The sequence below is a fragment of the Pogona vitticeps genome, chromosome 4, assembly GCF_051106095.1.
Source record: "Pogona vitticeps strain Pit_001003342236 chromosome 4, PviZW2.1, whole genome shotgun sequence".
NCBI classification, from domain to species: domain Eukaryota; kingdom Metazoa; phylum Chordata; class Lepidosauria; order Squamata; family Agamidae; genus Pogona; species Pogona vitticeps.
In genome coordinates, this window is record NC_135786.1 from 58609876 (window position 1) to 58622050 (window position 12175).

The 12175-nt window shown below is 46.8% G+C and overlaps 1 protein-coding gene across 2 annotated transcripts in view; it reads left to right on the plus strand.

The window, feature by feature from the left end:
* Window positions 1–12175, plus strand: part of SLC6A17 (solute carrier family 6 member 17) — a 71087-nt gene that overhangs the window by 28859 nt on the left and 30053 nt on the right. For both annotated transcript variants that reach the window (XM_020810010.3, XM_072997490.2), the window contains exons 3-4: window positions 10407–10564; window positions 11255–11381. In XM_020810010.3, coding sequence (XP_020665669.1) covers window positions 10407–10564; window positions 11255–11381 — 285 coding nt within the window. The remainder of the gene's footprint in view (window positions 1–10406; window positions 10565–11254; window positions 11382–12175) is intronic.

Below are 12175 nucleotides of genomic sequence, written 5' to 3' on the forward strand. Positions count from 1 at the left end.
CTTGGGGAAAGCCCCTCTGCTTTTGCAAAGGAGCACTGCACCTTTGGAATGGTGCAAAAGGATACCGGCCATAGTCTTTACAATGCTGACACGCTGGTCAACTTGAAATCATTGTTTTAGCTTATTCACGAGGATCTGTGTGAATTTATTGGAAGGTTTGGCAACAGATCTATTAAGAACATGAGAGGAGCTGTGCTGGATGAGGACAACAACCATTCTGTTCCTTCTGTTCCTTCTGTTTGTCCTTAAAACAGGGACAGATAGATTTAAAAACAGTTTTTATCCAAGGGCGACGACTTTGCTAAATTCAGTTAAGATTTAATCTGATTTATTGTAGGGTTGCATGTCAATGTATTTTGTTGCTGTTGTATTATGTTGGAATTTGTGGGGAGTTTGCATGGAGCTTTGGCTGAATGAGTGATGCACTGTCTGGATGGCACTCTGGTGATTTTGTTGAACATGCAATGACAATAACGTGTTATTCTATTCTATTCTATTCTATTCTATTCTATTCTATTCTATTCTATTCTATGACCAACAAGATGAATGCAGTTCTTTGGCTAGTGATGTCAAATGTTTGCAGCAAAAATATTTTTTTGGTTTATTTACTCACTCTCTCTCTCTCTCTCTCTCTCTCTCGCTCGCTCTCTCTCTCTCTCTGAATGAATGAATGAAAAATGAATGAATGAATGAAAACTATATAAAGTAAATAAACTGAAAAAATATTTTTGCCCCAAACATTTGACATCACTATATATATATCTCACACCTTTCTCCCAATGAAGGAAAACACAGCAGCATATAACAACTAAAAACATATATATTTAAAATCACAATGTTAAGCTATAACATTAAAACACCATTAAACAAAGAGAATTTTTTTAAAAAAAACATTGCCTGCTAGGTGTGAGGACAGTGGATATTGTGAGCTCCCCACGAGACTAGTAACCATGTTGCTGACAGAGAGAACAGCTTTCACACAGAAAGAGGGAGACAGAGGTGGGGACAATTCTCTGCAGCACCATCTGCTCCAAAGCGTACAATACGATACTGTATTAATTGAATGCTTTGCTGGAAAAGGGCATTAACGCTGCCCAGATGAACACCCAGATTATCAAGGCAAATTCATCCTCCTCGTCCCACAAACAGGCAAGCATTACAGTAGTTTCTTTCGTGGAGGTGTGCATTAATTGCTAATGATTCCCACTGGTTGGTAGTGAGAATGTCTCTGTCACCTTGTCTGGCCTGTCTTTTGCCTTGGAATTCACAGCATATATTAGATTTTAACAATCCTGAACTCTTTTAGCACATTAGGTCTAGTGAGATGGGAAGCAGAGTGTGGAAACATTAATTTTTAGACTACAGCCCCCAGGCTTCCTCAGTTGGCCTGGCTTAGAATTCTTTCACAGATTTCCCCCTAAAAAAAAACCCTGGTTTCTAGTGGGGTAGAGACACCTTTTCTGTTTCCCCATGGTTGCTGCTTAGTGTCTGTTTTGTAGGGGCAAAAAAGGAGAGGTTTTCAGCAGAAAAATCAGCTCAGGCCCTAATCTGGATGAGGAACATGATCTAGATCAGAACCCCAACGCAGCTGCTTTGTCTGTATTAAGAGGGATTGAGATAAACATCTTTGTTTAAACACATCTTTCTTTATTTATTTGTATCAGCATTGCACAGTTTAAAACTGTGGATGCATGTGAAATGTAGGTACAGTAATATTAAAAATAAATTAAAAGGTTAAGATAATTGACTGTTTTTGACCAGAAGTAGGCTACTTCAATAGCGTTATCTCAGCCATTTGCTAGATCGTTCTTTGTACAAGTGGCGGGGCATATATTGCATGCACATATGCTTTATTGATTGAATTTCTCTACAGTCATAAAAGAAGCTTCCTAGAGGGGTGGAAAAGCACTGTGGGTATACTCAGGCATCCCTGGGCAATGGTGTGCAGCTGGCCAGTCCTTCACTTCCAGAAGCTTTTAAACACATTAACATCTGACATCATGTGTACTTTGGCTCTGAGAGCTGCCAAATATACTATATTCAAAGGTATTCTCTGCCTTCATTTGACCAATTACCTTAAAGTGTATTTGGAAAACAGAAAGTACTTCATCAATTTAACATATAAATATAAGATGTTACCAGAAGTTGAAAGTAATGAGTTATAACTGAAACATAGTGATCCGTAATGAGCATGTTAGATTACTCTTTCCATTGTTATTCAGCTCTGTTGTGGTCCAGTTTTATAGGTTTTATCTTTTTAAGCAGTTTTGTTTTTCACTAATATTTATTATAACCTGTCTTGAAAATGTGTTTAAAAATGAACAAGCAGAAAACAGAAAATTTGGGCTCAATTTATTTCATCCTCTTTTTTTTATTTTTTTGCTTAAGGCTGTAATATCACCCAGTGTTGCATGTGATACGTAATATTTTAACATGCTTAGCAGCAGAGAATGAAGGGTCTCAATGGTTATAGGTGGCCACACTGTCGTGGAAGAGTTTTATGCAGACTACTGGGGTTCAATTTAAGTATCTGGAAGCCGCCAAGAGTGGTCCCTGGACCAGATGGGCGGGGCATGTATGTATGTATGTATGTATGTATGTATGTATGTATGTATGTATGTATGTATGTATGTATGTATGTATGTATGTATGTATGTATGTATGTATGTATGTATGTATAAATAAATAAATACATACATACATACATACATACATACATACATACATACATACATACATACATACATACATACATACATACATACATACATACATACATACATACATACATACATACATACAGGTAGGCACTGCTAGCACTTAATTTTCCTAGACAATTACATTTGAACCAGAAGCTTTTTAAAAGGCATTATATAAATGAAATAAAATAAGAAGGTTTAATTTCTACGGCTTTCAGCAGTCTTCCAGTGCCTTTTTGTCAGATTCAATGTGTTGGGAGCTGACACAGTTGCAGCGAATATTTTTTGAGGTTGCCTAAGATAATGTGATGCACGTCAAAATGTAAGCTGGTGATATTGTGCTCTGTGTGCTTAATCTTTTTTATTCTGCTTGTCTGACTCCCCTAAATGTGAAGCAAAAGCAAAATCCTGTCTGTGCCGCTTTCCTGTCAGTTAGAATTATAAATGTTGCCTGGAATATTGATTTAAAAAAAAAATAATCTTTTTTTCCCTTTGAGTTCCTGGTAGCAGAACAGACTTTCAGCATGCTTAGTTTTTGATTCTCTCATCAGCTGAATTTCCCACTCCCACTGCCCATTTCATTCAGCTCTTCAATTATCCAAAGATTAATGGCATTGCTATATAAGGAAAGCCTTTTGTGGAGTGTTTTCATCTGGCCCTTCCAGAAACTGTTCCCTTGAAGCACATAGCTGGCACTGGAAATACCATTGTGAAGGCACTGTGTAATTCAATGTACTGTATATACATTTATATGTGTGGTCTTAAAGACAGTTATGTGTCTGCCTAGTCCTTGCATGTACACATGCAGCTGTATGCTCAGACAGTTGTCCACTCAACAGTTTCTATAATTCATTACATGTCTTATAAGCAACTGAACTTGAAGTAAAATCCTGATTTAATGATCACCTTTCCCTTCCAATCTCGTTCAAAATAATTACAATCTTACTGTCTTTCCTCTACAGAATGAGAAACATTACAACTCAAGCCTTTTAGTTGCATGCTTTTAGTTGCAGTGGTGCCCACCTGTGGTGAATCCATGCCAGGTTTCAGTCCAAACTTTAAGCAGCTATACTTATACTGAAAGCAGAGTCACCAGCCTTCACTGGTCTCAGCTTTGCTTTTGCACAGCTCAAGTGCCTGCCTCTGAGAAGTCTTTCCTCAGTGCCAGACATTGTGGGTGTGGTTGGCTCCCAAGGGTGAAGTGCTTGAGAGCGGTGGCACTGAGATGACTTCCAGCTGCAGAACGGGGCAATCCACCCCTCCTGGTAACCTTGACTGAGGTAGGTGCCTCACTTTGTTTAACAGGAGGGCCAGCTCTCCTAAGAAGTGAACATGTTCTTCATCGTGGTCTTCTGTGAATGCACACAAAGGGTTAATACCAGCGCCAGCGTTGGGCCTCTCGGAACATTCTCTAGCTGCAAGAGAAAAGTAACAATGTTTAGGACTACCCCTACTGCGCACGCCCAGCCTAACCGTCCCTCAGTTCCATTTTTCCGCCTAGCGGTTTGGAGCCTCTCGTCTTAGCTGCGTCTATTTGCGACCTGATTTGATTCCTTGGTTTTGACCTCGCTTAGCTCACGGACTACCCTAGCGCTTCTCCCTTCAACTAGACGACTCGGTTTATTCTATTCTCCTGGCTTTATTCGGACTGATTACGGACTGCTCTGCTTTTTCCCTTAAACTAGTCGTTTCGGTTTTGCTTACTGCCCTATGTCCCCTTCCGGGCCATTCAGCAGGTGTGTGGTGTACGACCGCAAGATTCCCCACCAGGACGGCCACGATACTTGTCTGTATTGTTTGGGGGAATCGCACAACTCCAAAACTTGCCCACAATGCAAAGCTTTCACTAAAGCCGCTCTTAAGGCTCGCCAGCAGTGCCTTAAACTCCATCTGTGGGAGTCAACGTTGTCTTCCACGGCGCCCTCGGAGGGGGAAATGGCTTCCACTTCTCGAGCAGCTCCTGTTCAATCGGTCGTCTCCAAAGTTTCGAAAATGTCGAAAAAATCCGCGTCATCGAAATCGGCCGCGCCTGCTTCGAATCCCGAGCCCCCGGCTCTTGTTCCACCAAAAGCTAAACCGTCGAAGACATCTAAAGCCAAGGCAGCCGCCCAGCTTAAAATGACATCCATTCGACTTTCTCCGAGCTCGGGCTCGATACCATCACCGATTCTCGAGGAGTTGTCGAGACGCTTTGAGACCTCGTCTGAGGCACCCGCTCCTCCTCCGGTTCGACGCACTGAAGCTGTGCCACCATCGGGAATGTCTTCCCCGACGCTGAGCCAGTTAGTCGGTGTCACTACTGGTCTCACTTCTGCCCCACATAGCCCTTTTCCTGCGGGCCAGGGGTCGCCTCCCGTGTCGATCTCGTCCGTGCACTCGGACTTGAGATCTCCTCGAGACAAGGTGCCTCGTTCACCTGTGCGTTCGAGGTCGAAATCTCCTCGAGGCAAACGTTCCCGCACGGAGAAGCATCGCTCCCCGAGTCGGTCCCCTTCCTCCGGCCGCTCGAGGTCGAAGTCTCCTCGATGGAAACGGTCGAAGAAGAGGCATCGGGCTTCCACCCAGTCCGACTCTTCCCATCGTTCGGACTCGAAATCTTCTAAGCGCAAACGCTCTAGGAAGAAGCGACGCTCCCATCGGCGTCGTAGCAAACATCGACGTCGATCCTCTTCTTCCTGTTCAGCGGACTCCGACCGCCCCAAGCGTCGTAAGCGCCATCGACGTCGACGTGAGCGTTCGAGGTCCCTTTCCTCATCTTCGACGTCCGCATCTCGAGACCGGTACCATAAGAAGATCCGGTACATATACCTGTCTTCTTCCTCGGAGTCGACCCGTCCTCGACGTCGACGCCGAGCTATTCGAGTCGGAGAAAAGCCTCCTTCGCTACCTGTTGCCCCTCCACCGCAACTGGTCCCTTCCACCTCGGTGCCAACTGCGGTCCCGACTCGACCCCCGACAGCGCCGGTCGGCATCGAGAAACCCCCTCCAAAAAAGAAGAGGGATGTCTTCTCCTCCGATCCAGATGAGGTGTCCACGGAGCAGTCTTCTGACTCCGATCAGGAACAACCCCCACCCCTGCCACCGCACGATTTACCTCCGGGTGATGTGGTGCTTTCGGATACGGGTGATCCTCACGCCCCTTCTCCATCTGAGGATTTTTCTTCCTACTCTCAGATGATGTCCAGACTTGCCAAGACACTGAAACTGGACTTGAATCTCCCTTCGCCTCCGGGTGAGGACTTGTTCTTCGGGGACATCAAGAAAGACAGTACCGCTCCCCCTAGCATAGCCTTTGTGCCTGTAGTTATGGAGGCCATTAAGGAGTTCTGGGCCCAGCCTGCGACTACCCCTAATGTCCCTCGCCGCACAGAACACTTCTACAAGATTCATGGGGCTGACACTCACTTTTTACTCAAGCATCCGATTCCAAACTCACTCATTGTTGAAACAAGCTGTTCAAGGCCATCGGCCAAGGCTCACGTTACCCCAGTTGACAAGGAGGGTAAAAAACTAGAAATCATCGGCAGGAAAATCTACTCCCTTGTCACCCTGTTACTTCGAGTCATAAATTATCAGACTGTTCTAGGGGCTTATCACAAACAGTTATGGCTTAAGCTTTTGCCAGGACTGAAATTGATACCTGAAGACACCCGGCAAGCTTTCCTAAACTCATATGAGGAAGCTCAGACGGTATCCAAGTATGAACGTCTTTCCATCAGGCATGCAGCAGAGATCTCTGCCAGAGTTCTCATGTCTGCCATCTCTATCCGGCGCCACGCTTGGCTCCGTTCTGCAGACATAATGGAGGACGTCAAGTCAAAGGTTGAGAGCCTCCCCTTTGACGCTACCGGGCTGTTCAACGAAAAGACCGACTCCCATTTAGAAGACCTTCACAAGGCCAAGAGGACTGCCAAGTCCTACTCTGTTCAAACTCAATCTAGACAGCGACGACCCCAATGGCGTAAATCTTATGGTCAATATCAGCCCTTTCAACAGTACCGTCCTTACAAGCACCTACCTCAGCAGAGATCTGGCCAGTCCTCTTCTTCTGTCCAGGGCTATCAGGGATACCGGCCTCGCCCGTCTCATCGCCGCCAACCCTTTAAGCCACCTGGCAGAAAACAAAAGCAGTATCTTTGACTTTCGGCCCCCCATTTTTACCCATTCACCGCCTACCACCCGTCTTCAACCGTTTCTTCACAACTGGTCTACCATCACAACCGACACTTGGGCTCTAAAAATTATTCAGCACGGTTACCAGCTGGAGTTTATAAGATCTCCTCCGCTAGGTTTCATAAATCATTCTCCATTCGACTCCTCGCTCGAGGAAGAAATATCATCTCTCTTGCAAAAAGATGCCATCTATACAGTACCACCCCACGACATACAACGCGGTTTTTACTCCCGCTACTTTGCTGTCTCAAAAAGAGGAGGAGGCATAAGGCCCATCCTCGATCTAAGACTCCTAAACACTTACCTGCGACCCAGACGGTTTCGGATGCTCACCTTAGAGTCCATCATGCACCTGCTGAAGAAGAACAACTGGTTCGTCCTCATAGATCTAAAGGACGCATACTTTCACGTCACTATCCACCCCGACCACCGCAAGTTTCTTCGGTTCATCTTTCAGGGCACAATCTACGAATTCCAGGCCCTGCCATTCGGCCTGTCCACAGCTCCCCGGACCTTCACCAAGGTCATGGCCCTAGTGGCAGCTTACCTTCGTCTCAGGGGCATCCACGTTTACCCTTACCTGGACGATTGGCTCGTAGTCTCCACCTCACGAAGACAATCCCTGAGAGACACAAAATTCATCCTGTATCTCCTCTCCAATCTCGGTCTCACTGTCAACAAACAGAAGTCTCAACTCATTCCCTCCAAAACAGTACAATACATAGGGGTCTGCTTGGACGCTGTAAAGGGTCGAGCATTTCTCCCCCCAGAGAGGATACACAAGATTCAATGAGCCATCAGGAAATTTCACCCTCGTGCTCGGGTGACAGCCCATCACGCCCAACACCTTCTCGGCCTGATGTCTTCTACAACACCGGCGCTCGCTCACGCTCGCCTCAAGCTCCGGTCGCTCCAATCATGGTTCCTCACCCTTTTCGACCCTATGATGGACAGCCAGAGGAAGCGCCTTCGTGTCACCCCGGAGCTAGTCAGACAGCTCCAGTGGTGGATGTACACACCCCACCTCACGGTTGGCCGGCCCTTTCGTCCACTCCGTCTCACCGTTCAAGTCACAACGGACGCCAGTCCATCCGGCTGGGGGGCGCACTGCGGCCATCACACCATTCATGCCCTCTGGACCCCACAGGAAACCATGCTCCACATCAATCACCTGGAGCTACTTGCAGTTATCAAGGCCTTCAGGTCCTTCCTTCCCCTGCTACAGGGCCGCGGAGTTCAGCTGGTGACGGACAACACTACCACAATGCACTATGTCAACAAGCAGGGAGGAACTCGCTCTCACTCACTCCTGTACCTCTCCATCCTCCTCTGGGAGTGGTGTTACCGTCATCATATCTACCCGGTAGCCATCCATGTAGCCACAGAGGACAACACAGTTGCGGACACTCTGAGCAGGCTTCAACATCAGACACACGAATGGGAACTGAACTCTCGGGTCTTCCACGACCTTTGCTACCAATGGGGGACCCCAGTGCTGGACGTGTTCGCATCCCCTCTCAATGCGAAATGTCCCCGGTACGCGTCTCGAGCAGGTCTCGGCCTGCATTCGCTCGGAGACGCATTCATGATTCCTTGGAACCAGGGTCTCTTGTACATATTTCCACCGATTCCGTTGATACAGAGGTCCCTAATCAAGCTCCAACGTTCAATGACTCCGGCCATTTTCATTGCACCCTTTTGGCCTCGCCAGGTGTGGTTCCCCACCCTAGTCAGCATGGCTGTGGACTCCATGACCCTTCCGTTGTGGCCGGACCTGCTGACCCAGGAAGCAGGCAAAGTCCTTCACCCCGACCTCGACACGCTCCATCTGACGGCGTGGAGGATCGTCCCGAAATCCAAGAGGTCTTGACTAACGCCGTCAAGCCCTCCACGTCTCGCTTGTATACCTACAAGTGGAAAAGTTTTTTGAAATTTACCCAGCAGAGGGATCTTGTTCCCTCCCCTGTATCTCTTTCCACGCTTCTACAGTATCTCCGTTACCTGTTTGATTTCCACCTGTCTATATCTACTATCAAGGTGTACCTTGCTGCGGTTGTCTTCTTCCAACCCAGGGCTTCTCCCTCTTCCCGGCTCTTCTCTCACCCTACCGTCCGGATGTTCTTGAGGGGTCTCTCTAACCTCCGACCTCCCGTTCGTCCACCACTCCCACAGTGGTCCCTTCACTTGGTTCTACATGCTCTTTCCAGGCCTCCATTTGAACCTATGGCTACCTGTGACCTCAAGATGCTTTCTTTAAAAACGCTGTTCCTGGTGGCTATCGCGTCTGCTCGCCGAGCTAGTGAGTTGGCAGCTCTCCGTTATGACCAACCCTTCCTTCAATTCTTTAAGGACAAGGTTATGCTTTACCTGGACATCTCTTTTCTCCCGAAGGTGGTCTCCGACTTCCATGTAAATCAGCCACTGATTCTACCAACCTTGTTTCCGTCTCCGACTACTGACGTTGAACGCATGCTCCACATGCTCGATGTTCGACGATCCCTGGCCTTTTATGTCTCTAGGACCAAGGACTTTAGACAGGCCAACAGACTGTTTCTCTGTTATTTTGGTTCAAAGAAGGGCGGTCCGGCCTCGCCGTCGACGCTCTCTAGGTGGCTCGTATCTACCATCACCCTTGCCTACGAGCTCAACCACAAAGATCCTCCAGAAGGACTTAAGGCACACTCCACCAGGGCTGTGGCCTCATCAACTGCCTTACTCCGTGGCGTCGACCTGCCCGACATCTGCCGGTCCGCTACCTGGTCCAATGCCTCTACCTTCATAACCCACTACAGATTGGACATGAGGGCAAGAGAGGAAACCAGATTCGGGAGGGCAGTGTTAGCATCGGCTCTTCAGTGACAGCCCACCATCCGGTTAGTAAGCGTGCTAATCACCCTTTGTGTGCATTCACAGAAGACCACGATGAAGAAAGAAAGGTTACTTACCTGTAACGATGGTTCTTCAAGTGGTCATTCTGTGAATTCACACAATCCCGCCCGGCCTCCCCTCTGTCTCTCTGTCACTGGCATCTCTATGACTCGAGGGCCTATGGCGGACAAATGGAACTGAGGGACGGTTAGGCTGGGCGTGCGCAGTAGGGGTAGTCCTAAACATTGTTACTTTTCTCTTGCAGCTAGAGAATGTTCCGAGAGGCCCAACGCTGGCGCTGGTATTAACCCTTTGTGTGAATTCACAGAATGACCACTTGAAGAACCATCGTTACAGGTAAGTAACCTTTCTTTTCGCTTGAGAGCAGCGGGATATGGCTGACTCCTAGATGCAATCATTGCCAGTGCGGCACGCCCCTGTTTAGCCATGAAAGTCATCTCCTGTCCTGGGACAAGCCCCTAAAGTACAGACTAACCTACCTCAAATGATTCTTGTGAAGATAAAGCAGGGAGTAGAAGGGAACTGCCTGTGCTGCCTGGAGAAAAGGTAGACTTTGAAAAATACCAGTTAAAATAAAACGTTCTTGTTCTTTGCCTGGTGTAGTTGAGAGTCTCCCCCTGCAATGGAGCTTCTCTTTTCTTCCAGGTGCTTATCTTGTTCCATATCTGGTGCTGCTCATCCTCATTGGAATTCCCCTCTTTTTCCTGGAGTTGGCTGTGGGCCAGAGGATCCGCCGGGGCAGTATAGGCGTGTGGAACTACGTTTGTCCCCGGCTGGGCGGCATCGGATTTGCCAGCCTCCTGGTGAGTTCCTGTTTTAACATGGTTCTGTGGGCTGTGGTACGACAGGTCGCTTCCAAAATAAGACTATCTAGCACAGCCATTCTTAAGGGGGTCACAGAGTCTCCTGGAGGCCCTGGGCACATTTGAAGAGGGCCACAGAGTGAAAAATGTTAGGTGTTTCTGAAAGACATCCATTTGTGTTGTATTCTTGTGTGACAGGGGGCCCTGGGCCCTGAGAAGAGTTTCTAAAAGGGCTGTGGTCAAAAAGAGGCTAAGAATCGCTCTAGCAGACATACATATTTAACCCATTTACCATAGTTGAAAGCTTTTAGGTATAAAACGAAATAGAATCAAAATCATATCCACCTGTGGAGCTGATTAGTCATTAATCATGCTATTGGGTGCATTAATTAATATTTTTCAGGTTGTAGTTTTTTTTTTCTGTTTTGCTTTGGGGATTCTTGCCCCCTTGCAGTTTATTAGCCCAAGGGAGCTTTTGCTCTTCCATGGTTCCTAATTCTTTTAATAAGGCTCACATGGGAGGATTTCCTTCATTGTTTTAGATATTGTTCAGCCTCTGTCACAGGTGGAATCTTAAGACAATATCTGATTCCTCAGATGCTATTTAATTTGCCAAAACCTTGAAATGCAATAGAACTCTTTCTGTTTGTTGCACGAGATCCAAACACTGTTTTGTTCTCCTTTTGCCAGGTCTGCTTGTTTGTTGGGCTCTACTACAATGTGATCATAGGATGGAGCATCTTTTACTTTTTTAAGTCCTTCCAGTACCCCCTGCCTTGGAGTGAGTGTCCCATCTTAAAAAATGGTTCCATAGCAAGTAAGTACTTTTTCTCCATAACTTTGCATGGGGGAGAGGCAGAGAAGGGGAAAATAAAAAAATTGGACTACAACTCCCATAGTCCTCTTGCCAGCATGGCCATAGACCCTATTGTCTGAGGTATTTTAGAAGCTTTCATCCAAAAATAATTTTTCCTCGCTGATCCAAAAGTCCAAGCAGTCTCTGCAGAAATGAGGGAACAGACAAACCTTTGTACTGTGATTTAGCTTTGGGCTACTTTCCTTCGAGAACTAAGATTTGGATAATGGGTACCAGAACAACATGGGCCAAAGTTATGAAGCACCAGGAGAGATGGATCTGTGTCCTTATCTTTTTTTGTCTTCATTGGGCGCAAGGAGATACAGTATAAATACTCACTCTACAGCAAATCAATATAATTTTATCTAAGGGACTGGCAGACAAGATTCTGCCATGGCAACCATGTTGTTTGGTTGTTAAGTTGTGTCTGACTCTTCGTGACCTCATGGACCAGAGCACGCCAGGCCCTCCTGTCTTCCACTGCCTCTCAGAGTTGGGTCAAATTCATGTCGGTCATTTCGAAGACACTGTCCAACCATCTTGTTCTCTGTCGTCCCCTTCTCCTCCTGCCTTCACACTTTTCCAACATCAGGGTCTTTTCCAGGGAGTCTTCTCTTCTCATCAGGTGACCAAAGTATTGGAGCCTCAGTTTCAGGATCTTTCCTTCTAGTGAGCACTCAGGGTTGATTTCCTTCAGAATGGATAGGTTTGTTCTCCTTGCTGTCCAGGGGACTCTCAAGAGTCTCCGCCAGCAC